The sequence below is a fragment of the Nerophis ophidion genome, linkage group LG07, assembly GCF_033978795.1.
Source record: "Nerophis ophidion isolate RoL-2023_Sa linkage group LG07, RoL_Noph_v1.0, whole genome shotgun sequence".
In the NCBI taxonomy this organism is placed as follows: domain Eukaryota; kingdom Metazoa; phylum Chordata; class Actinopteri; order Syngnathiformes; family Syngnathidae; genus Nerophis; species Nerophis ophidion.
Genome location: NC_084617.1, coordinates 2,174,151 through 2,199,534, shown reverse-complemented (window position 1 = coordinate 2,199,534; position 25,384 = coordinate 2,174,151). Strand labels below are relative to the sequence as shown.

Genomic DNA, 25,384 nt, shown 5'->3' with positions numbered 1-25,384 from the left:
TGCAGCTGGGATAGGCTCCAGCACCCCTGTGTGATTCAAAACGGGACAAGCGGTAGAAAATGGATGGATGGATAATATATCAGCAGATTGTATATATAGAATGTAAATATAACTGTGGAGAGGCGGAGCCAACGGGCCGACGGCGGCAAGGAGGCGGAGGATGCGGCGGAGCAAAAATAAACCAGAGTCAAACCTGCTCAAGAGCAAAATGTCCTTCCTTGATGGTCCTGGGAACCCACACGGCAGCAAGCGACTGTCATATTTTGCTCTTGAGCAGGTTTGATTCTGGTTTATTTTTCAATAAACAAGTTTTAGTGTAGGTCGGATCGCTTTGCAGCTGCTCCTTTCCACTGGTCGCTCACGGTCCGCTCTTTCAGCCGCCGTCGTCGTCCTCTTCTATGGCTTGCTCTCTGCTCGCTCTTGCTCATCTGCTCCTGCAGGCTCTCCAACTCCTTCCTGCCCGATCTCTCCCCCTTTTCCCCTTTTATACATCATCAGAAGCAATGTTAATAGTTTCACGGTGTGTGTGCCACGCACCTGAATTACATTGCGGCGGCGTCGCTCCTGGCACGCCCCGCCTCTCCGCCGCATCCTCCGCCTCCTTGCCGCCATCTTGGGCAGGGCTTCAGGGTGCCCTGCCCCGCCGTCGGCCCGTTGGCTGCGCCTCTCCACAATAACCTATATGTTATATTTTATATTGCAGCTACAGTACATTTTTAGTCTACTTTATACCTGCATTAACCTTTCCATCCTTACACTTTCCATCCAAAAAAGGTGGGGAAACAACAAGTTTGGCTCCAGTTGCCGCGCCCATTGGCCGCCAGCAGTTTGAGCGACGTGAAGTCCGTCCAATCAAATGAAGGCAAGAGTGCCATATGTCAAAAGTGTGTCCAATCAGCTCTCGCGTTACAACTACTGTCACGCCCAATGTCCGCCTGGTTAGCCAATCGGAGCCACGCAGGGGCGGAGTCAGCTGCCGGACTGGAGTTTCCCTTGCGGTGTAGAGATTAATGGACAGGCGCTGCTGAGTGCTCGCTCCTGGCTGTCAGACGCTGCTCGGTCCACACGGAGCCCGGCTTTAAATCCACCCTGGACGGTGTCGGGGAAGCAGGGAAGTGGACTACAAGTTTGAGAAGCCACAGGCACACACATCCACAGGAAGAGGGGAGGGGCCTGTTTGGTGGAACGCCAGCAGCTAGCTCGCGATTAGCCACTCTGAAAAAGTGTCTTTTTTTGAAGCCTTCTTCCAATTCCCCGGACTGACTTTTGGATATATTTGGCTTTTGTTGGACCAAAAAAAAAAAAATCGCACGACTTCCGGGCTCACTTGTGGTTGACCGAGCTAACACCCACTAGCCTAGCCTAGCCTAGCCTAGCCTAGCCTGTTAGCATTAGCCTCCGCCGTGAGGTGTCGGGAGTTCCCCACAATTGAACAACATCCGGGGGGTTACATTCGGCCTCGTCCGCCAATAATGATAGCGGTAAGTTAGAGGACCGCACTGATAGCTTTTAACCAGCCCGGAGGAGGCAACCTAATCGCACTTCTACGGCCGCTAAACAACAACAACAAGTCGCTCCCAACGCCAGGGTCTTGCCAGGGTCTTACCAGGATCTTGCCAGGGTCTTACCCAGGGTCTTACCAGGGCTGCCACCATGGGCAACACGCCCACCGCCAAGAAGGGCAATGAGATGGAGAGTGGTGAGTACAATCCTGTCTTTTCCACCATGGTGGTTTTTTCCCATGGCACCAAAACATCGGTGAAATACTGCCACGACATCAATCAATCAATGTTTATTTGTATAGTCCTAAATCACCAGTGTCTCAAAGGGCTGCACAACCACATCCTTGGCTCAGATCCCACATCAGGGCAAGGAAAAACTCAACCCAATGGGATGACAATGAGAAACCTTTGAGGGGACCGCACCCCCCACCCTAGGCGACCAGTGCAATGGACGTCAAGTGGATCTAACATAATAGTGTGAGAGTCCAGTCCATAGTGGATCTAACATAATAGTGGGAGAGTCCAGTCCATAGTGGATCTAACATAATAGTGTGAGAGTCCAGTCCATAGTGGATCCAACATAATAGTGTGAGAGTCCAGTCCATAGTGGATCTAACATAATAGTGTGAGAGTCCAGTCCATAGTGGATCTAACATAGTAGTGCGAGAGTCCAGTCCGTAGTGGATCTAGTTAATAGTGTGAGAGTACAGTCCGTAGTGGATCTAACATAATAGTGTGAGAGTCCAGTCCATAGTGGATCTAACATAATAGTGTGAAAGTCCATAGTGGATCTAACATAATAGTGAGTGTCCAGTCCATAGTGGATCTAACATAATAGTGTGAGAGTCCAGTCCATAGTGGATCTAACATAATAGTGTGAAAATCCAGTCCATAGTGGATCCAACATAATAGTGAGAGTCCAGTCCATAGTGGATCTAACATAATAGTGTGAGAGTCCAGTCCATAGTGGATCTAACATAATAGTGAGTGTCCAGTCCATATCCATAGTTGTCCAGTCCATATCCATAGTTGATCTAACATAATGGTGAGAGTCCAGTCCATAGTGGATCTAACATAATAGTGTGAGAGTCCAGTCCATAGTGGATCTAACATAATAGTGCAAAAGTCCAGTCCATAGTGGATCTAGTTAATAGTGTCAAAATCCAGTGACAGTCCATAGTGGATCTAACATAATAGTGCGAAAATCCAGTCCATGGTGGATGTAGTTAAAAGTGGGAAAGTCCAGTCCATAGTGGATCTAATATAATAGTGTGAGAGTCCAGTCCATTGAAGATCTAGTTAATAGTGTGAGAGTCCAGTCCGTAGTGGATCTAACATAATAGTGTGAGAGTCCAGTTCATAGTGGATCTAACATAATAGTGTGAGAGTCCAGTCCATAGTGGATCTAACATAATGGTGAGAGTCCAGTCCATAGTGGATCTAACATAATAGTGTATGAGTCCAGTCCATAGTGGATCTAACATAATAGTGTGAGAGTCCAGTCCATAGTGGATCTAGTTAATAGTGTGAAAGTCCAGTGACAGTCCATAGTGGGTCTAACATAATAGTGTGAGAATCCAGTCCATGGTGGATGTAGTTAATAGTGTGAAAGTCCAGTCCATAGTGGATCTAACATAACAGTGTGAGTCCAGTCCATAGAAGATATAGTTAATAGTGTGAGAGTCCAGTCCGTAGTGGATCTACCATAATAGTTTGAGAGTCCAGTCCATAGTGAATCTAACATCATAGTGTGAAAGTCCAGTCCATAGTGGATCTAACATAATAGTGCGAGAGTCCCGTCCGTAGTGGATGTAGTTATTAGTGTGAAAGTCCAGTCCATAGTGGATCTAACATCATAGTGTGAGAGTCCAGTCCATAGTGGATCTAACATAATAGTGTGAGAGTCCAGTCCATAGTGGATCCAACATAATAGTGTGAGAGTCCAGTCCACAGTTTGGCCAGCAGGATAACACCTTTAGTGGAGACAGGTCAGCAGTGCACAGACGTCCCCAACTGATGCACAAATGAGTGGTCCACCCTGGGTCCCAACTTTGGACATTCAGCGCCACATCTGTGGTCACTGAATTTTTGTCCCCCCCCTTCACGAAGGAGAGGGGGGCACAGCAGAAAAGAGAGATGGCAGATCAACTGGTCTAAAAAGGGGGTCTATTGAAAGACTAGAGCAGTGGTTCTTAACCTTGTTGGAAGTACCGAACCCCACCAGTTTCATATGTGCACCCTTCTTTAGTGAAAAATAAAATGTTTTTTTTTTTTTTTTCAAATTCAAGACAAAGTTAAATGTTTTTTTATTGGTGCACAAAATGAACCGTGCATGAACATCACCTTGTTCAAAGAACAAAACCAACACTATGAACTCACAACAAATTACACACCTGCAAATCAGATGTAAAATTAGTTAGTTAAATTCGACTTCTTTTTATTGTCATTCAAATTCGAACTTTACAGTACAGATAAGAACAACAGTGGCCGTCCGCAACCCGAGGGTCCCTGGTTCAAATCCCAACTAGTACAAACCTCGTCACGTCCGTTGTGTCCTGAGCAAGACACTTCACCCTTGCTCCTGATGGGTGCTGGTTGGCGCCTTGCATGGCAGCTCCCTCCATCAGTGTGTGAATGTGTGTGTGAATGTGGAAGTAGTGTCATAGCGCTTTGAGTACCTTGAAGGTAGAAAAGCGCTATACAAGTATAACCCATTTATGTGTTACATTAGCTCGTTGTAGTGTAGGATAAAAGGGCAATAAGGTGCAGATATAAATAAACAGATTACTGTACGGATAAATTTATTGTACTTTTGCATATGCATCCACGTTTATGGATGTATGTTATGTGGTCTTTATATTCCAGCGAGTTAATCCGTTTTTGGGGGGAACTGAGGGGATTATTAAGAGTCTTATGGCCTGAAGGAATAAGATGTTAGAGAACCTGGAGGTTCTGCCACAAAGGCTGCAGAATCTCTTTATAAAGTCCAGCAGTGAAAACAGTCCTTGGTGGGGGTGGGAGGAGTCTCTGCAGATTTTCTGAGCCCTGGTCAGGCAGCGGCTTTTGCGATTTCCCGGATAGGAGGAAGAGGAGTCCTGATTATCTTTTTTGCCGTCCTCACCACTCTCTGCAGAGACTTCCAGTCTGAGGCACTGTAGGCTCCAGTCCAGACAGAGATGCAGTTGGTCAGTAGGCTCTCGATAGTGCCGCTGTAGAATGTGCTGAGGATGGGAGAAGCGAGCTGTGCTCTTTTCATCCGACGCAAAGGAACATTGTTTGGGAGTAACATGCCGATAGGGAGCAGTTCTTATTTACACGATGAGTCGGGTGTGTCTCGACCTCAGCGGCGTAAGTTCTGCCGAACCCCTAGGGTTCGATCGAACCCAGGTTAAGAACCACTGGGCTAGAGTATACAAATGATTTTTAAGATGGGACTTGAATGCTTCTACTGAAGTAGCATCTCTAACTGTTACTGCTAGAACATTCCAGAATACTGGAGCCCCAATAGAAAACACTCTTCACTTGCTGAATTTCCTCCAGGGATCAATAAAGTATTTTATATTCTATTTTATTCTATTCTATAGCCCGCAGACTATTTTTGGGCTTTGTTAATCACTAATAAGCCAGAGTTCTTTGAACGCAGATTTTTTGCCGGGACATATGGTACAATACAATCAGCAAGATAGATAGATAGATAGATAGATAGTACTTTATTGATTCCTTCAGGAGAGTTCCTTCAGGAAAATTAAAATTCCAGCAGCAGTGTACAGAGTTGAAATCAATTTCAAAAAATAAAATGAAAAGTAAATAATGGGGGTTTAAAAGGAAACAGAATAGAGAAATATTACAAAAGAATAAAAACAATGGGAATAAAAATATAACAGTAAAATAAGAATATAACAAGACAAAGTAGGCAGTAGTGACCATGTTATGAAAACGTATCGCACTGTTAATGTTTTGCATCCCCTGTCATCCTAATAGATCCTTTAGTATTTTATACCTAAGTAGTAAAACCTTAAAGTCACATCTTTAAGTGCACAGGAAGCCAGTGCAGGTGAGCCAGTATAGGTATATATAGAGGTATATACATTTATATGTACATAAAGGTATATACAAAATCAAACAAATTTTAGGGAAATTACAGAGAGTGATTGATTAATTGAAACTTTTATTAGTATATTGCACAGTTCAGTACATATTCTGTACAATTGACCACTAAATGGTAACACCTGAATACGTTTTTCAACTTGTTTAAGTCGGGGTCCACGTTAATCAATTCACGGTAAAATAAGATAAAAGAAAGGCCGTTCTAGTAATACTCTTAATGTCAATCAATCAATCAATGTGTGACTCAAATGAGAGAGTTGGGTGGAAGATAATATCCAGATTCTTTACCATGTTCATGTCATGCATCCCGCCCTGAACGATGCCTATGCACATTGGCACACATCAAAAGTGGGAATTTGTTCATTTTGTGGCAAAGCTAATTAAAATGCCTGGAGGTGCACCCAGTGGAGGTAGCACTTTTTAAAAATGTTTTAATTACATCGAAAGATCTTGTGGCCTTCATCTGGTTCCTCCTCCTTGCTATGAAAGCTTAGCTAATAATTAAACCCACTCCCTCAGTACTCATTTTAAAGTCCTACATAGCTTCAATACTGTGATAGTGTTGGCTTGTCATATGATGCATGCACCATGATCCTCTGCAGGCACCAACTTGGGACTTCAGCAGTCTCTTGAGCATCATGTGATGAGATAAACCCTTCACAACAAGGCAGCTTCTATGCTGCTCCACGGCTTTTCCTGTGTCATCAATGAGCCCATTTTTGATGAGAAACCACCCGGTTTAGTTGTCGAAGTTTGTTCTGGACGGCTGGTTAGCCTCAGTTGAGTTGTTAAGAACGGTTTCTCGTAACAAAGAAAATCCTTTAACCTTCTTAACAAGAATGCAAGTGTAAAAAGAAGCAAACCGTGATTCTAAAACAAAACAAAAAATGTCCCATAACTTTAAGTAGAGGACATCCTTCCTCACACAAGTGTAAAAATAGGTTAACACTGCATAGCAAAAGGGTAAACTGTGTAGTCGGCAAGATTAGAGGTGAGTTTCTTCACAATAAAGAGGTGTATAGTTCAACTTTAAACCTGTGGTCTACATAACATGTAATGGTGGTTCTGTACTCAACATTTTGTCCCCAACTTTTTTTGCTCCAGGAACCGGTTGAATGTCTGCATTATTTTTATATGTGGCAAATAAATATAGAAAATAAGTGCATGAAAAATGAATACATGAAAGAACTCACCATGACGTTGAATTAGTGGGAGCCCCAGGCCTTCCATACACTTTTGTTTTTGACTCATTTCTGCTTGTAGCAGGCTTTTTTGATGGGTTATTGGTAATACAACACATTCCAGGACATCCATCCATTTTCTGTGGCTTATTCCCTTTTGGGGTTGTGGGGGGCGCTGGCGCCTATCTCAGCTACAATCGGGCACCCTGGACAAGTCACCACCTCATCGCAGGGCCAACACAGATAGACAACATTCACACACTAGGGACCATTTAGTGTTGCCAATCAACCTATCCCCAGGTGCATGTCTTTGGAGGTGGGAGGGGCCTATCTCCAGGTGCATATCTTTGGAGGTGGGAGGAAGCTGGAGTACCCGGAGGGAACCCACACATTCACGGGGAGAACATGCAAACTCCACACAAAAAGATCCCGAGCCTGGATTTGAACCCAGGACTGCAGGAAATTTGTATTGTGAGGCAGACGCACTAACCCCTCTGCCACCGTGAAGCCCCATTCCAGGACAAGAGCATGGATATATAATAAAGCTACAAATACTTGCCATTACTTCCAATAGATTTATGTGGATTTCTATTTCCATTCTAAAAGTTACACAGGGTTTCCCGCAGCGCTTGGTTGTTATGGCGGCTGCAAACATAAGAGGCTTTTAGGCATGAAATAACATGCTAAAGTTATTTCTAATATGGTAAAGGTGCCTACGGTTCAGCCAATCAGTGGCCACAATACTGAAGCGTGTAATCCAGGCCTAATCAACTGGCGGGCTGCCGGCCACATTTAGGGCCACCAAAGCTTCTCATTTGGCCCGCAAAACTTTAGCCAAATAGGCCTGATGAAATGATTAAAACTCAGGTGTCTCATGCATGCAGTACTCCTGCCACCCCACAGAGGGCAACAGCAAGGCATATGTGCCACAATGAAGCAGCAGGGGGCAGAGTAGAAGAAGACTATTCATTCAACCTTGAAAAAAATGAAAATACATTTGGAAAATCAGACTTTTAACAACGACTGGACAACAAAGTATGAATGTTCTGCTCTGAGCAAGTGCTTGAGTCATTGTTTCCTGTTGGAACTTATAAGTGACGGACACTGTGTCTCCACACGTGTAAACTTCATCACCAAACTTGGTCAAATCTTTATAAGTAGATATTGTGCGTGAAGATGGTTTGTTTTGTATCAAAATTGCTGACTCTCTGATGTCTTTTGTATCTGTGATCGTGTTATATATATTTTTTTCTTTAAGCGCAACTGTGGCAATCAAAGCTTGTTTAATACATGTCGCGCTAAATTTGACCTGCAGAGGGCGATAACGCTACACCTTAGGTTTAATTGTGATGAGTCACATTCATGTGTGAATATTTTAACACTAAACCTTTTATTTATGTAAAATACACAATGGACAAAAACCGGTGTCAATTTTACAATGGACGTTACAGTTATATTCTTCATTGTACAAACACAAATGAAGAAAAAGATGTAAAGAAATAAAACTAAGGAAAGAGAAGCAGGTAGGGGTGTAGCGGTACGTGTATTTGTATTGAACCGTTTCGGTACGAGGGTTTCGGTTCAGTTCGGAGGTGTACCGAACGAGTTCCACACGGACATATTAAGTAGCGCACCGCAAGTTGTGTAAACAATGCACACCGTGGCACCATGAATTGATTAACGTGGACCCCGACTTAAACAAGTTGAAAAACTTATTCGGGTGTTACCATTTAGTGGTCAATTGTACGGAATATGTACTGAACTGTGCAATCTACTAATAAAAGTTTCAGGCAATCAAAAAAACAACAACACACGGCATGCTAGCAGCAACTGGGCTACGATAGACTGACCACACCTCCTCTTTTCACCGGATATGTCCACTTTTGCGGCGCTGTCCAGGTGGAGTTTCTTTAACGCCTCATTTTAAGTTAGGGTTGCGTGTATTTTCAATGTACGTTCAGGGTTAAGGGAGGGGCAGAGACAGAGAGAGCGAAAGAGTTATGATAAACGCACATGCGTCGCCAGCCACTGTTTTTTATTTTTATTATCTATAGCAGGGGTGTCAAAAGTGTGCCCCGGAGGCCATTTGCGGCCCACAGCTAATGTTTTAAAGGTCCACGGCACTTTCTTAAAATACTATTAAAATAAAAACATAAACAAAAGTGAAATAAAAAAGCTTAAAGGCTAAATGTAATTTAAAAAAGTTGCAACGTTGACTAATAAAACAAAGCTGTTTTTTTTCTTTCAAACTGTCATTGCTCAAAACATAATATTGAATCAAAATCAATGTTATTATGAATTATTGACCTATGCAAGTTTCCGATTACTTCACATCACATATTCTACTAAGAAAAATGTTTTTGGTGGAAGATTTAGCAAATTTGTTAAATAATCAAGAATTTATATTTTGTTGTTTTCTTTCTGTACCGAAAATGAACCGAACCGTGACCTCTGAACCGAGGTACATACCGAACCGAAATGTTTGTGTACCGTTACACCCCTAGAAAAAGGAACATCCATTCTCTACAAAACTTCTAGAGCTGTTAACCATCCGTCTGTCTGCACACGCTGGAATGGAGTAGCGTGGGCAGAATAATGAATTTATTGAGAGTGCAGGGGCAAAGCTGATGTGTTGACTTTATAATGAAGTAAAGCAGGGGTAGGGAACCTGTGGCTCTAGAGCCAGATGTGGCTCTTTTGATGACTGCATCTGGCTCTCGGATAAATCTGAGCTGACATTGCTTAACACGATAAATAATGAATAATTCCACTTGTAATCAGTGTTAAAAATATTGTTAAAAATATAAAACAATCTCGTGCATTTTTAATCCATCCATCCGTTTTCAAGAAGTTGCGTTAATGGTAAGAAGTAATTTTATTTATTATTGGTTGGAGTGGGGCTTGCCCTCCTGGGGGTTCTTCAGACCACCAAGCACTGACATGACAGCCTGTTTCAGGGTTACAATATGTTTTTATTTTTCAATAAGTCTCTCAGTTGCTTTTCAGCAAATGTCTTGTCCTCTTTCGTTCTCACTCGCACTCTGGCTCCAGCCCCAACTCTGTCTCTCCACCTGGCCGCTGCTTCTAAACAGAGCGACAGGTGATTAGATAACAAGGCCAGGTGGACCATCTACGCACCTGTCACTGATTTCGAGGCCGGTCTTGGCAACACCCCGCTTCGCTGCAGGCCCGCAGGCCACGCCCCTTCCACAGTTAGCTTCAGAATAACAATGTTATTACAAAGAATAAGAGACCTATTATACTCTAGAAATGTCGGTCTTACTTAAAAATGCACGTGTTTAGTTGTGTTCAGTGTTGAAAACATTATTATATGACTCTTACGGAAATACATTTAAAAATATTTGAATTATGGGCTCTCTCAGCCAAAAAGGTTCCCGACCCCTGAAGTAAAGTCAGTCTCAAAGGAAACATCCACATTTTGATGTCCGCCCTGTTCAATAACCCTGGTGCAATCTGATTGGTTTGCTCTCCAATTCTACTGTATAATTTGTCATTTTAGTTAATTAAGCCTTTTTTATGTTTTTAAAAAAGCAAAAAACAAAAAGGGGCGTCATGGCGTAGTGGGTAGAGCGGCCGTGCCAGAAACCTGAGGGTTGCAGGTTCGCTTCCCGCCTCTCGACATCCAAATCGCTGCCGTTGTGTCCTTGGGCAGGACACTTCACCTTTGCCCCCGGTGGCGCTCACACTGGTGAGTGGATGATGAATGAATGATAAGTGGTGGCGCAAACTGGCAGCCTCGCTTCCGTCAGTCAGCTGTGGCTACAAACGTAGCTTACCACCATGCAGGTGTGAATGAATGATGGGTTCCCACTTCTCTGTGAGCACTTTGAGTATCTAATAATAGAAAAGCATTATATCAAATCTTATCCATTATTATTGTTTGAAACATCCACATTTTGCCCTGTTGAATAACCCTGGTGCAATCTGATTGGTGTGGTATCCAATTCTACTGTATTATTGATCATTTTAGTTCATTAAGCCATTTTTATGCTTTTAAAAAAGAAAAAAAGATAAAGTCAGCGATGTAGCGAAAGCACAATATTTGAAGCACAATGTGACGCAGGACGACTGTTAATAAAAGACTTCTTTGGCTTTTCTGCATTGTAATCCCAGGTAGTCACCATTTAAATCATAAAAGCATAATTTCCTGTGTGATGACTGAATGGCTTCATTTGTTTAGTTATTATATGGGCATATTGTTGTATAAAATGAATCCCTTTTATATTATCCGACTTTTTTGTGTAGTTTTTCTGTTGTGTCCCTTGTTGCATTTGTTGAGTCTCTGATCAAACAGATAATTTTTACGTCCTTGTTCATCTTATTCTGCACTCTTTTTCGGGAGCCTACTATTTACTCGTATTATTTGCGCCCTCTGCCGCTTGCTGCCGAGTATTTACACCTTTTATGTGCCGTTGTTTTAAGACAAGATAACCGCTAGCTTGCCTTTTTTTTTTTTTTAGCTACATTTATTGCCACAAGCACTTGGAAAACAGTCTTTAAAAAAGAAAAGTATTTGAGAGTAGCGCTGGAGTGTGTTCAGTCTGAGCAGCTATCTGTGAAATGAGCATCAGCTCCTTGTTGCTGCTAGAAAGGAGGTGTGAAGAACTTGTGCTCCAACATCTTTGTTACGTCCCGGCTTCTGGACTTGTCCCCTGCTGCGTGGCCTCAGGGTCAATACAACACTATTGTTACCAGAATAAAGTTGAAAAGTTACAAGAATAATTACTATCATTTTTATAATGGGGCGGTATAGCTCAGTTGGCCGTGCCAGTAAATTCAGGGTTCCAGGTTCGATTCCCCGCTTCCGCCATCCTAGTCACTGCCGTTGTGTCCTTGGGCAAGACACTGAGTCACTACAGAAAAGTGCTATATAAATATAATTCACATGATTTTGTTTTAGTAAAAAGTCATATAGTGTATAGTATCCACCTGTTCAGGTCTATTTATTTACATTTACATTGGAAAAGTCAAATTCAACAAAACCAGGCACAATTTCAGGAAACTAAATGTAATACATATTTGTGTATATATATAAAAAATTAATAGACTTTTTACCAAATTTCGGTTAGTCCGCCCCACTGTCTATAAAACTTTATTCTTAGAATATTATGATTTTATTTTAATAAAATTAGTTCATTCCTTTTTTTGGACTATTAAAAAAATAAAATTAAAGGACCACTAATAGTCGCACACACACACACACTAGGTGTGGTGAAATTACTCTCTGCGTTTGACCCATCCCCTTGTTCCACCCCCTGGTAGGTGAGCAGCGGTGGCCGCGCTCGGGAATCATTTTGGTGATTTAACCCCAAATTCCAACCCTTGATGTTGAGTGCCACGCACAGAGATAATGGCTCCCATTTTTATAGTGTTTGGTATGACTCGGCCGGGGTTTGAACTCACAACCTACCCATCTGAGGACGGACTCTCTAACCACAAGGCCACTGAGCAGGTTTATTATTTTAATAAATACTTTGATTAATAAATACTACAGTTTTATTGTTTTACTGAAGCAGATAAATATGAAAACTGTACATTTAAAATGATCAATGTTTATTTCATTTTTTTTTTACATATATTTAACTTTTATTTCAACAGGAAAAATATTGTTGATATTATAAGCCCTTTTATAATAACGGACAGAATCACGGAATTTGCGAATAAAAACGGAAAAATTGCAGATATTGACATAATGAGACTGAAACGGCGTGCACGCCCTGTCAAACGCTTCCTTGTGTATATTTGAGGACCACCAACCCCCTCCTTAACATTTTGTATTGCTTTTGCTTATCATTTTTGTTGAAGTGCAAAATTTTGCTAACAAAGTATGTTATTGCTATTGTTTATTTTATTTAACTTCGAAATTGACATGACACAATACAATGTAAAATATACAAGAAATACAAGTTTATTGCATTTGAAAGTACCGTATTTTTCGGTCTATGAGTTGCAGTTTTTTTCATAGTTTGGCCGGGTGGGGGTGCCGACTTATGTGTGAAATTATTAACACATTACCGTAAAATATCAAATATTATTTAGCTTATTCACGTAAGAGAGTAGACGTATAAGATTTCATGGGATTTATGGATTAGGAGTGAGAGATAGTATGGTAAAGGTATAGCATGTTCTATGTGTTATAGTTATTTGAATGACTCTTACCATAATATGTTAGGGTAACATAGCAGGCACCTTCTCAGTTGGTTATTTATGCCTCATATAACGTACACTTATTCAGTCTGTTGTTCACTATTCTTTATCTATTTTAAATTGCCTTTCAAATGTCTATTCTTGCTGTTGGGTTTTATCAAATATATTTCCCCAAAAAATGCAACTTTTACTCCAGTGCGATTTATATTCTTATATTATTCTTTATTATGCATTTTCGGCAGGTGCGTCTTATACTCCGCAGCGGCTTATACTCCGAAAAATACGGGGTATACATGCAATATGATGTGTTATGGTTGATTTGTTCCAAAAATGTTTTAAATAATATTGTTTATCTGCAATTTGTAGGTCAATATTTGTCGAGCAAAATATGTCGTCTTAAATTACTATTAACATAATGCACTGTGATGAGTATTCAATAAATTAAATATTCCATTAAAAAGTTATTTTACTGTTTTTTGTTGTTAACCTTAGCTATATATGGACCGATGTTTTATTACAGTAAATACAATTGCATCTGTTCAAGTCTATTAAAAACATTATATGACTTTATACTGGTACTTTTTTTTAAATACATCTATCCTTACAATAATGTAATGCATTTAAATTGATAAACATCAAGTTGAAGTAGTTTCTTAGCATTTTTAGGTACGATTATCAGGAAATGTATTTAATTATTTGCAGATCCTGATGAATTAAGAACTCGTTTAAAAAAGAAAAGAAAAAGATAATTGCTTAAAAATACCTGCCCTAATATCCCATGGCTCTAGTAAAGCCTGATTTCCCAAGGAGTCCCCTCTGGTCCCTGCCAGGGACTTGCATATGTTTTGGGTACAAAACTGAGAATGAAGGCACGTAAGAGCTGGGTCAAGTTTTATACGAAACATGTTACCAAAAATGCTGCAGAAGTGTGCAAAATAGGGGTGTGGCCAACAGGAAGAAACTGATTTGATGCAGGAAGTGAAGAGGCAAGCGAGGTCCTACACTGTTTCCTCAGGGCCTTGAAAACCCAAATAATATGGATTTGCCATGCAGGCCTGGCCTTCTACCTTCTTTTAGTGAAGCATGTTTAGCTATTCCTCGTCCTGCAGGGATGGTACTTGTATTAAACTTATTTTCTCGCCATGGAGGTGAGGATTAATGAATTAGAAGTAGCTAAACACTGTTGCCCACAATGCAGTGCTCTCTAAGGTTTCTCATAGTCATTGTTACCGACGTCCCACTGGGGTGAGTTTTTCCTTGCCCTTATGTGGGCTCTGTACCGAGGATGTCGTTGTGGTTTGTGCAGCCCTTTGAGACACTTGTGATTTAGGGCTATATAAATAAAGATTCATTGATTGACAAGAAGTGTGTGTGTATATACACACACATTCCCAGAAAAGCTACTAAAATGTGCAGTTGTGTTGTTGTTTCAATAGAATATAATTTCAATGATGGCTTAGCTCAGTATTAGCTAAACTTATCCAAATCGTTCTCATTAACTGACAACAAACGTAAGAAATGCAACACTTTCGTTTTAACATGAATATTTATGTACATGAGATTTTTTCATTCAATACTTTTGCAAACATTTAAAAAATACTCTAGTCATTAGAAAAATGTATTACATTTTTAAATAAGGCTATAACATAACAAAACATGGAATAAGTAAAACGCTAAATACTTTGTTTATTCAATATGTATTATCTTTACTGTATTCATTAATTATGTTTATTACTATATATTAGGTTATTAGTCAATCTATATATTTTTGTTTTGAATATAACATTTAGTTAATATTAATAAATTGTGTGTTACAGAGGGCAATCTTCTCTTGAAAAACAGCTACTGTGAGACAAGGTAATTTAGAGACTTTAATTTGATAGAAACCAAGGTCTAAAACCTGTAAATATGTACTTAGAATATCTTAAAATGCAGTGTTTGAATAAAAACCAACTGGTGTTAAATGTCGGTCAATAGAACCCTCCTGTTCCTGCGTCAGAATAGGCCAGTGAGGCCCAAGGGAGAGAGGAAGAATTGATTTATTTATTTTTGGGGGAGATTCAATCAAGCTCTACAACTCTTTGGTGCATTTGGTTGCCTTCCCTCTTCCAACTTGTATATTCAGTTGGATTGTATATATTGGAACGTACCATCTGACAGCTATAAGTCAAGTGTTTTGCTGCAGCCCAGTTTACCTTTGAACTTCCTTTTTTGGGCTGGATAATACCTACTCCTGTTTAGGTCCCTCCCCTCGGTTGATTATGTCTACAACGATATATATCTGTGTGTGGGTGAGTGCCTGTAACTTAGCTGTGGCTCAATTGATTGGCGTTTGTGTGACGGGAGAGCTGCACGCTGGACGCTACCTCCCAAAGCAACAGAGCAAAGACATAGTGAGGACTGGACTGATTTGAGGTGCATGAATAGTGAGGACTGGACTGATTTGAGGTGCATGAATAGTGAGGACTGGACTGATTTGAGGTGCATGAATAGTGAGGACTGGACTGATTTGAGGTGCATGAATGCGACTGGTCCGAGAGTAGAAGGCCCTGAGTCAGTGGCTGTGAGCCAGAGTCCCAGGAAGGCAAAGTGGGGTAGACTCTTTCGGGCTCATGTGTGACAGGAAGAGCTCCAGGAAGCACAAGAAGGAGTCATCCTCGCGCTCCACCGATTCTTTGGCAGAGACAGCCGAGACACCCGTAGTCATCCCGGATGGTAAGGCGATTGGATGTTAGCTCGCTAGTCGTAGCGAAAAGTAGGCAGAATAAATCTTGCATCAAGGCAAAACCCAGGCTTTATCTACGGAGTTCAAGTTTTGAACAGTGCCCTCCTTGTTGGTGCTATGTTCGTTGCAGGTCCTGCGTTCACCTGCTTGAAATACGTTTGTCTGTGTTTCACGTTACAAATTACAGTCCAGATGGCTGCTGTTTGTTGTCTTGCATTCGGGGTTTGGAGGTCAAAAGGCAAAAAGTGTTGATGCATGTTGGAAATCTTGCAGCTGACTGGCTGTGTACACTTCGCTGCAGGCTGTTGTTTCACATCGATTATTCCGACAGGCCACATGATCCTGAAAAGCTCAATGTGCTTTATTTTTCCACTGTTAGAACAGTAGTCAAGATGTAGTGCAACACCAAAAAACAAACCAATGCCTCCCGTGCAGTAAGTAGGAGTTAGGGCCGAATGGAGAAGTTATCGCCACGTTCCCACAGAGCAATGTGATTTAACCCCATAAAGATAAGAACAGGAGAAAAAAAAAAAACTCTTGTAAATGTCATGACACTATATGTCCACAGTGTGGGTTTGTTTGCACTATTAAGGTTTCCCATACATTTCTTGATGCTACCAATACAATTGTACCGCCACGACGCCACAAATCGTTGCCTCTCATATCAGAATCAGAAGAGTTTTTATTGCCATTGTTTGAGAACGGGTTCACAAACTAGGAATTTTACTTGCCGCAATGGTGCAATATAAAACACATACAACTAACACAGAATAGAATAATATGAGCTGTAACTGAGCTATCAGATCTTGTTATTGTTCATGTGCCTGATGGCCGAGGGGAAAAAACTGTTCAGGTGGCGGGAGGTGTGGGTCTGGATGGACCGTAGTCTCCTGCCTGAGGGGAGAGGGGAGGACATAATAAAAAGACACAGCAGGATGGAGCAGTGTTGCAAAGTTTGCTACTTTGTCGCTACGTTTAGCAAGTGTTCCGAGTCAGACCCCTCTATATACGACGGGTGTAACGGTAAATGTATTATAATTCATATTTTTTGATAGAGCCTTTGGTTCGGTACAGATGTGTCCTGAATTCCCACAGGGTACACATTGTTAGTGCAAGACAGGAAGTGTTTCTTGGGTAATGCATGTAGTTGCTAATTGAATACAAAGACGATGTATTGGCAGTGGGAGCAGAGATCAAGACATGCGTCGAAAAGCGTGTTTGTGGACGAAGACAGGAGTGTTGAAGCGTTCACGTGCATTCTTAAAACATTATTGTTGCTTGTTTTCTGCTCGTTTTGGCAAATAATCATGACGCTAATTGCTTTTTGATGACGTATTGGTTGGATGAATGTGACCTAAGCCTTCACACTGCAGTGGCATTGTATACATATCCCATTATGTCCACATACAAAAGAGGCCTGGGTAGGAATTGACAAACTAGAACTGCACTGTTCATATTGACATGAACAAATATGATCCATCCATCCATTTTCTACCGCTTGTGCATTTTGGTGTCGTGGGGAGCCTACCTCAGCTACAATCGGGCGCAAGGCGGGGTACACCCTCGACAAGTCTCCACCTCATCGCAGAAAAAGTATGATAAAGGTCACATATGGGTAACATTGGAATTGACCTGGAGGGTGAACAAGGTCTTAGTCGTGACTATCGATAGTGCTAAGAAGAAACACCCCCGTCATTTATTAACATTTTTCCTTTCCGGTGAAATATGTAAACCAGGCGTGTCTAAAGTGCACTTTGCTTACGGTGCGTTGTAGAAATAACATATGACAAAAACAGCAAACAGGTTAAAAAGTATAAAGCAACCATTGGAGATAGAAATAATCGCCCATCTCCATTATTATTAATAATAATAATAATAATATTTCATACAACAAAACAGAGCACGACGTTCCACAAACAGACAAAAGTAACATAAATGTGCAAAACAAATATCTATCCATCCATTTCCTACCGCTTATTCCCTTTGGGGTCAGTGGGGGGCGCTGGTGCCTATCTCAGCTACAATTGGGCGGAAGGCGTTGTACACCCTGGACAAGTCGCCACCTCCTCGCAGGGCCAACACAGATGGACAGACAACATTCACACTTACAATCACACACTATGCAAAAAAAATAAAATGCATCGCTATTTGGACATGGACTATTATAAAAATCAATTAGTAAACGTCAATCGATAATGGATGTATTTATTGTAAATAAAGTAAAGAAGACATTTGTAAAATGTGTCTGACTGCAGCGAGCCGGCTCACAGAGAGGACCCGCCAACTCCTTTACTTTATGCCACTTATGTTCCAGTTTTGCACACATTTCCATTAATTTAGTAGATGTGAGAATTAATTTAAATGTTTATTACGAATGCACTGTTTTGTTTAAAGTTGCAAATGATAAACGTGTATTTGGTGAAACAAAAAGACATGTAAAACTGCATCGATATATATGAATTACAGATGCATCAATAATGGATTTTTATTTGGTCGTAGCTTCTGAATTGTATTTGTAATCAAATGGTGAGGTGCCCAAAGAATCCATCTCTGGTAACCATGCCATCCAACCACCAGAAATACATGAGTACTTTGCTCGGTTTTTGAAACATGTTTTACAATATTGTGTTGCCTCTTAGTGGGTTGATTTGGTGTTTAATTGAATTGCCAATTGATAGAGGTATCTAAAGTATGAGATTGTTGCTTGTGAAAGGGCAGAGATGCCCATCCCCGCTATGGATGTGCTGCACATAGGGTCCAATGCTCTGTTGCATCTTTTGAAAATAGCCTCTATCTGCTCTTTGTTCCACAGTGAAGGAGTTTCTTGCCAAAGCCAAAGAAGATTTCCTAAAGAAATGGGAGAATCCAGCACAGGTAACACTTATCATTGTTCTTCCATTTGTATATTCCTTGTGTAAGTGTGAAGATGCACTATAGATATGGATGTAGTTTGGGGCAGACTCTGTGGAAATAATCCCACTCATCAGCTGCTCTGTTTATTTGAGAGGCAGGGCGCCCTCTGCTGGCCTGACACGCACCATGCAAATATATGTTCTCCATTCCACACAGCAAACTGCAGCTTTGGACCACTTTGAGCGTATAAAGACTTTAGGCACTGGTTCCTTTGGCAGAGTCATGCTGGTTAAGCACAAAGAGTCGGGCCTCCACTTTGCAATGAAAATACTTGACAAACAAAAGGTAAGCTGCTTTGGTCTCTAGCACATTTCTGTGTTCTGTTTGGTGTTGAGTCAGCGTGCGTCCTCCCCTCCAGGTGGTGAAGCTGAAGCAGATCGAGCACACACTAAATGAGAAACGCATCCTGCAGGCAGTTACCTTTCCCTTTCTTGTGCGACTGGAGCATTCTTTTAAGGTATGCAGCGAGACTAGTGTTTCTTCACAGCCGCTCATCTCTACATTGAAATTAGAGTTTTCCCGTCTCCTTTCAGGACAACAGTAATTTATATATGATAATGGAGTACGTCCCAGGAGGCGAAATGTTTTCACATTTGAGGAGAATCGGTAGATTCAGGTATATTGTTTTCTTCTTCTTCTTTTACCCCAAATACTTGGACAAATATTGCTAAGGATGTTTTCTTGCAGTGAACCACACGCCCGCTTCTACGCAGCACAGATTGTTCTGACCTTTGAGTACCTTCACTCGCTGGACCTCATCTACAGAGACCTGAAGCCAGAGAACCTGCTCATCGACCAGCAGGGTTACATCCAGGCAAGGCTCACTTCTTTGACAGCCTTTTTTTTCTAGCCAAAAAAAAGGCTGATGTTCTAAGTTCTGCGCCCTCTCTTGCAACTTACAGTATAAATAAATATTCATGAATGACTTACTCATCTTTGTTGTTAGTAAGCACATGCCTAAAATAACTTAAGCTGCATTTAGAAGTCGATGGAAATATTAGAGCCATTAAATGTGTACGCTCAATTATCCAATTAGTCGGCTAATCATTGAGGTAATTGTTGAATAATCGACTATTAAAATAATGGTTAGTTGCAGCCCTAGTGTTCAATAGCTTACACATTACTGCCATCTTGACTCTCAAAAGTGAAAATGACTTCAAATGGACTGAATTCCATGGACCACCTCATTCTACCTGGCTGCCACACACCTTCTCCGCTCATAAGTAGCACCCCTGCTAAGTTGGAAATTGCATTACTGTATTTATTGGCAGGCTTAAATAAGTCAAAAATATCGCCAAGCTCTATTTTTGACATCATTTCTTAGTTGCAAATGCCTTCCAAAGCACCTTTTTTTTTTTAAATTGTATAATCTCTTCAACTGAACCCCAGACGATATTTTAAATTCCTTTTTTTTCTTCTACCTCGCTGGGATCCCTGCAAACCGCAGAGAGTTTATACTTTATTGTTATTAATGCACATATTGATGAAAGGGATGTAACGATTGTCATTATAATAATGATAAACAGCAATATCATTTCAGACAGTTAGTATTACCATTAAACATTTTCCCAATTGGAAAATTGTGATTATAATCTCGATTTGAAAAACTTCCGGTGATACTAGCGCTAGCTAGCGCTCTAATCGATAGCTACCTTAAATGCTAAAATGAATACAACCCACATTAACATATTTTCCCAATACAAACAATACCTGTTTTGCCTTCAATATCAACCACTCTAAAACCTTTTAAAACATTTAAGACATAAGAAGATAATCATTTAAAAAGTGTATTTATTGTTTCTCCTGGCGAGGAAAGTTTATATATTGTGTGTGTTGCAGGTTACAGATTTTGGCTTTGCGAAAAGAGTGAAAGGTCGAACCTGGACGCTTTGCGGAACTCCAGAGTACCTGGCACCCGAGATCATCTTAAGTAAAGTGAGTTTTCTGTTTAGTAGTGCGACAACCCTGTTAGCGTGACCTGACCAGACATTATTTCATGTTTCCAGGGCTACAATAAAGCAGTTGACTGGTGGGCTCTTGGGGTGCTCATATACGAGATGGCTGCTGGGTACCCCCCGTTCTTTGCAGACCAGCCCATCCAAATTTATGAGAAGATTGTATCTGGGAAGGTAAGTTCAAAACATTCTGGATTAAAACTGAGGCTACTTACAGGTTGGGATGGGTCCCGGATTCGGTACATTTGTAGGCACTGACCGAACTCCATCCTTACTACCGTATTTCCTTGAATTGCCGCCGGGGCGCTAATTAATTTAAAACCTCTTCTCACTCCGGCGTTTACCAAAGGCTAATTATTTTGCGAAAGGAGTTTGACCCGGCAGTAATTCTAGGCAGGCACATACTATGTACCTGGCGGCAATTCAAGGAAATACGGTATATGTTTTTAGTCTTTGATACATTTGTGTTGGACTGACCAGCATGGCGACTTATGTACAAGAACTACTCAGGCGCTGATTGTTTGGGAATCTTCAACGTCCTGCTAAACAGCTGCTCTGTAAACACTGTTACCTGCTGTCCATCCTCCATTGGGAGCACCACCACCAGCAGGAAGGAAACACAAGCCTCAGATAGCTAAAGAACATTAATGGAGGCGCAAAAAGTGGTTTTGAGTACAAGGAATGAAGCGTGATGGTGTGGCAGAGGCGTTAGTGCATGTGCCTCACAATACGACGTCCTGAGTAGTCCTGAGTTCAATCCCAGGCTGTGTAGTTTGCATGTTCTCCCCGTGACTGCGTGGTTTCCTTCCGGGTACTCCAGCTTCCTGCCACCTCCAAAGACATGCACCTGGGGGTAGGCCCCTCCCACATCCAAAGACATGCACCTGGGGATAGGCCCCTCCCACCTCCAAAGACATGCACCTAGGGATAGGCCCCTCCCACCTCCAAAGACATGCACCTGGGGATAGGCCCCTCCCACCTCTTGTGACAGTCCAGTCCATAGTGGATCTAACATAATAGTGAGAGTCCAGTCCGTAGTGGATCTAACATAATAGTGAGAGTCCAGTCCATAGTGGATCTAACATAATAGTGTGAGAGTCCAGTCCATAGTGGATCTAACATAATAGTGAGAGTCCAGTCCATAGTGGATCTAACATAATAGTGTGAGAATCCAGTCCATAGTGGATCTAACATAATAGTGAGAGTCCAGTCTATAGTGGATCTAACATAATAGTGTGAGAGTCCAGTCCATAGTGGATCTAACATAATAGTGAGAGTCCAGTCCATAGTGGATCTAACATAATAGTGAGAGTCCAGTCCATAGTGGATCTAACATAATAGTGTGAGAGTCCAGTCCATAGTGGATCTAACATAATAGTGAGAGTCCAGTCCATAGTGGATCTAACATAATAGTGAGAGTCCAGTCCATAGTGGATCTAACATAATAGTGTGAGAGTCCAGTCCATAGTGGATCTAACATTATAGTGTGAGAGTCCAGTCCATAGTGGATCTAACATAATAGTGTGAGAGTCCAGTCCATAGTGGATCTAACATAATAGTGTGAGAGTCCAGTCAATAGTGGATCTAACATAATAGTGTGATAGTCCAGTCCATAGTGGATCTAACATAATAGTGTGAGAGTCCAGTCCATAGTGGATCTAACATAATAGTGAGAGTGTCCAGTCCATAGTGGATCTAGCATAATAGTGTGAGAGTCCAGTCCATAGTGGATCTAACATAATACTGTGATAGTCCAGTCCATAGTGGATCTAACATAATAGTGTGAGAGTCCAGTCCATAGTGGATCTAACATAATCGTGAGAGTGTCCAGTCCATAGTGGATCTAGCATAATAGTGTGAGAGTCCAGTCCATAGTGGATCCAACATAATACTGTGAGAGTCCAGTCCATAGTGGATCTAACATAATAGTGAGAGTCCAGTCCATAGTGGATCTAACATAATAGTGTGAGAGTCCAGTCCATAGTGGATCTAACATAATAGTGAGAGTCCAGTCCATAGTGGATCTAACATAATAGTGTGATAGTCCAATCCATAGTGGATCTAACATAATAGTGTGAGAGTCCAGTCCATAGTGGATCTAACATAATAGTGTGATAGTCCAGTCCACAGTGGATCTAACATAACAGTGTGAGAGTCCAGTCCCTAGTGGATCTAGCATAATAGTGTGAGAGTCCAGTCCATAGTGGATCTAACATAATAGTGTGAGAGTCCAGTCCATAGTGGATCTGACATAATAGTGAGAGTCCAGTCCATAGTGGATCTAACATAATAGTGAGAGTCCAGTCCATAGTGGATCTGACATAATAGTGAGAGTCCAGTCCATAGTGGATCTGACATAATAGTGAGAGTCCAGTCCACAGTGGATCTAACATAATAGTGTGAGAGTCCAGTCCATAGTGGATCTAACATAATAGTGTGAGAGTCCAGTCCATAGTGGATCTAACATAATAGTGTGAGAGTCCAGTCCATAGTGGATCTAACATAATAGTGTGAGAGTCCAGTCCATAGTGGATCTAACATAATAGTGTGATAGTCCAGTCCATAGTGGATCTAACATAATAGTGTGAGAGTCCAGTCCATAGTGGATCTAACATAATAGTGAGGGTCCAGTCCATAGTGGATCTAACATAATAGTGTGAGAGTCCAGTCCATAGTGGATCTAACATAATAGTGTGAGAGTCCAATCGAAAGTTACAATTCCCCAGATGTTTTTCACATTTTTCCAGTGGAACCTCCCTGTCAAAAAGAGACTAAAACCGACTAAAAATCTAAAATATTACAAAAAATAAAATAAAAAAGAGGATATTTATAGTTTTCAAAAATGAGTGAATAAACTTAAAGGCAGCACGGTGGGTCAGGGGTTAGTGCATGTGCTTCACAATATAAAGGTCCTGAGTTCAATCCGGGGCTGAGGATCTTTCTGTGTGGAGTTTGCATGTTCTCCTCGTGACTGTGTGGGTTCTACTCCGGCTTCCCCCCACCTCCAAAGACATGCACCTGGGGATAGGCCCCTCCCACCTCCAAAGACATGCACCTGGGGATAGGCCCCTCCCACCTCCAAAGACATGCACCTGGGGATAGGTTGATTGGTAACACTAAATGGTCCCTAGTGTGTGAATGTTGTCTGTCTGTGTTGGCCCTGTGATGAGGTGGCGACTTGTCCCAGGTGTACCTCGCCTTCCGCACAAATGCAGCTGAGATAGGCACCAGCACCCCCAGTGACCCTGAAAGGGACAAGCGGTATAAAATGAATGGAACTAAAGAAAACATCTAGTAGAAGCTGAAAGTGAGAGAGACAGCAGGTGAGGTCAAGTGAGTCATTAGCAGCAAAGTGGAAGTAGAGAATGTTCCAGTCAGGTCAATAATTACATCACAAGAGAAAATAATTTATCCGTCAACTTCTACTCTTTTTTTTGCAGGTGCGCTTCCCCTCCCACTTCAGCTCGGACCTGAAGGACTTGTTGAGAAACCTCCTGCAGGTGGACCTCACCAAGCGCTTCGGCAACCTCAGGAACGGCGTCAACGACATCAAGGGCCACAGGTGGTTCGCCACCACCGACTGGATCGCCATCTATCAGAGGAAGGTGAGCCAAGCGCCCCCCAGCCCTAAACAAACCACGCCCCCTCACTGTGTGCGCCTACGTTGCAGGTGGAGGCCCCCTTCATCCCCAAGTGCAGAGGGCCCGGCGACACCAGCAACTTTGACGACTACGACGAGGAGGAGATCCGGGTGTCCATCGCAGAGAAGTGTGCCAAGGAGTTTGCCGAGTTTTAACTTCCTTTGCTGATTCAGAGTAGGGGGGAGAGGATGTCGGGCGGACTGTGTATTTGTGTTAAGTCCCTCCCCCTCCCCGCCTTGCCTCCTGACAGGAGAGGCAGGGCCTCACAGCGAGGGAAAGATCCAACAGAACCAGCAGTGTTGCCTTCTTTACATCTTTTCTTTTTCTTGCTTTCTCAGCTGTTACCTCTTCACCTCCATCCCTCTTCACCTCATCCCTCTTCACCTCTCCATCCCTCTTCACACCTCCATCCCTCTTCACCTCTCCATCCCTCTTCACCTCTCCATCCCTCTTCACCTCCATCCCTCTTCACCTCCATCCCTCTTCACCTCTCCATCCCTCTTCATTTCTCCACCCTCTTCACCTCCATCCCTCTTCACCTCTCCATCCCTCTTCACCTCTCCATCCCTCTTCACCTCTCCATCCCTCTTCACCTCTCCATCCCTCTTCACCTCTCCACCCTCTTCACCGCTCCACCCCTCTTCACCTCTCCACCCCTCTTCACCTCTCCATCCCTCTTCACCTCTCCACCCCTCTTCACCTCTTCACCCCTCTTCACCTCTTCATCTCTCCACCCTTCTTCACCTCTCCATCCCTCTTCACCTCTCCATCCCTCTTCCCCTCTCCATCCCTCTTCACCCCTCCATCCCTCTTCACCTCTCCAGCCCCGCTCGCCAAGCAAGTCTAAGGTCTTTAAGCTAGACTCCTCCCTGGGGGTGTGGTCACACCTGCTGTTAAGGTACCCCCCTTGTTTTTCTTCTCTGAACAAGTCCTGTTGATGCCCGTCACCTGCGCTCCCATCCCAAGCAATACAGAGTCCAACAGACGTGCCTATCGCCATGCCAACCGCCGCCGAGCTTTAGTCACGACACCTGTAAAAAGATCATTTCTTCCTTGTTCCAGCTCTTATTTCATACATGGAGTAGAAGTACACAGGTGGATCTCAGTCAGTTACAATATCTATTTCACACCACACCAATGTCCTCATCAACACTTTCCCACCTGGCAGTGGGAACACACACAAGGTGTTACA

General features: G+C 42.2%; 1 protein-coding gene across 2 annotated transcripts; it reads left to right on the top strand.

Annotated features, from left to right (window-relative positions):
* Positions 1–956: 956 nt before the first annotated feature.
* On the top strand, positions 957–24,696 carry prkacaa (protein kinase, cAMP-dependent, catalytic, alpha, genome duplicate a). 2 transcript variants are annotated; one of them, XM_061905177.1, is made up of 11 exons: positions 957–1,610; positions 1,645–1,699; positions 18,496–18,557; positions 18,753–18,881; positions 18,955–19,053; positions 19,130–19,212; positions 19,284–19,410; positions 20,436–20,531; positions 20,603–20,725; positions 23,992–24,156; positions 24,222–24,694. In XM_061905177.1, exons 2-11 carry the CDS (start codon positions 1,654–1,656, stop codon positions 24,345–24,347), a joined length of 1,056 nt encoding a protein of 351 aa, XP_061761161.1. In that variant the 5' UTR covers positions 957–1,610; positions 1,645–1,653; the 3' UTR covers positions 24,348–24,694. The 2 variants fall into 2 exon arrangements, with proteins under 2 accessions (XP_061761161.1, XP_061761162.1); XM_061905178.1 differs by lacking the exons at positions 957–1,610; positions 1,645–1,699 and adding an exon at positions 15,556–15,673 and having other exon boundaries at positions 24,222–24,696.
* The last annotated feature ends 688 nt before the right edge of the window (positions 24,697–25,384 follow it).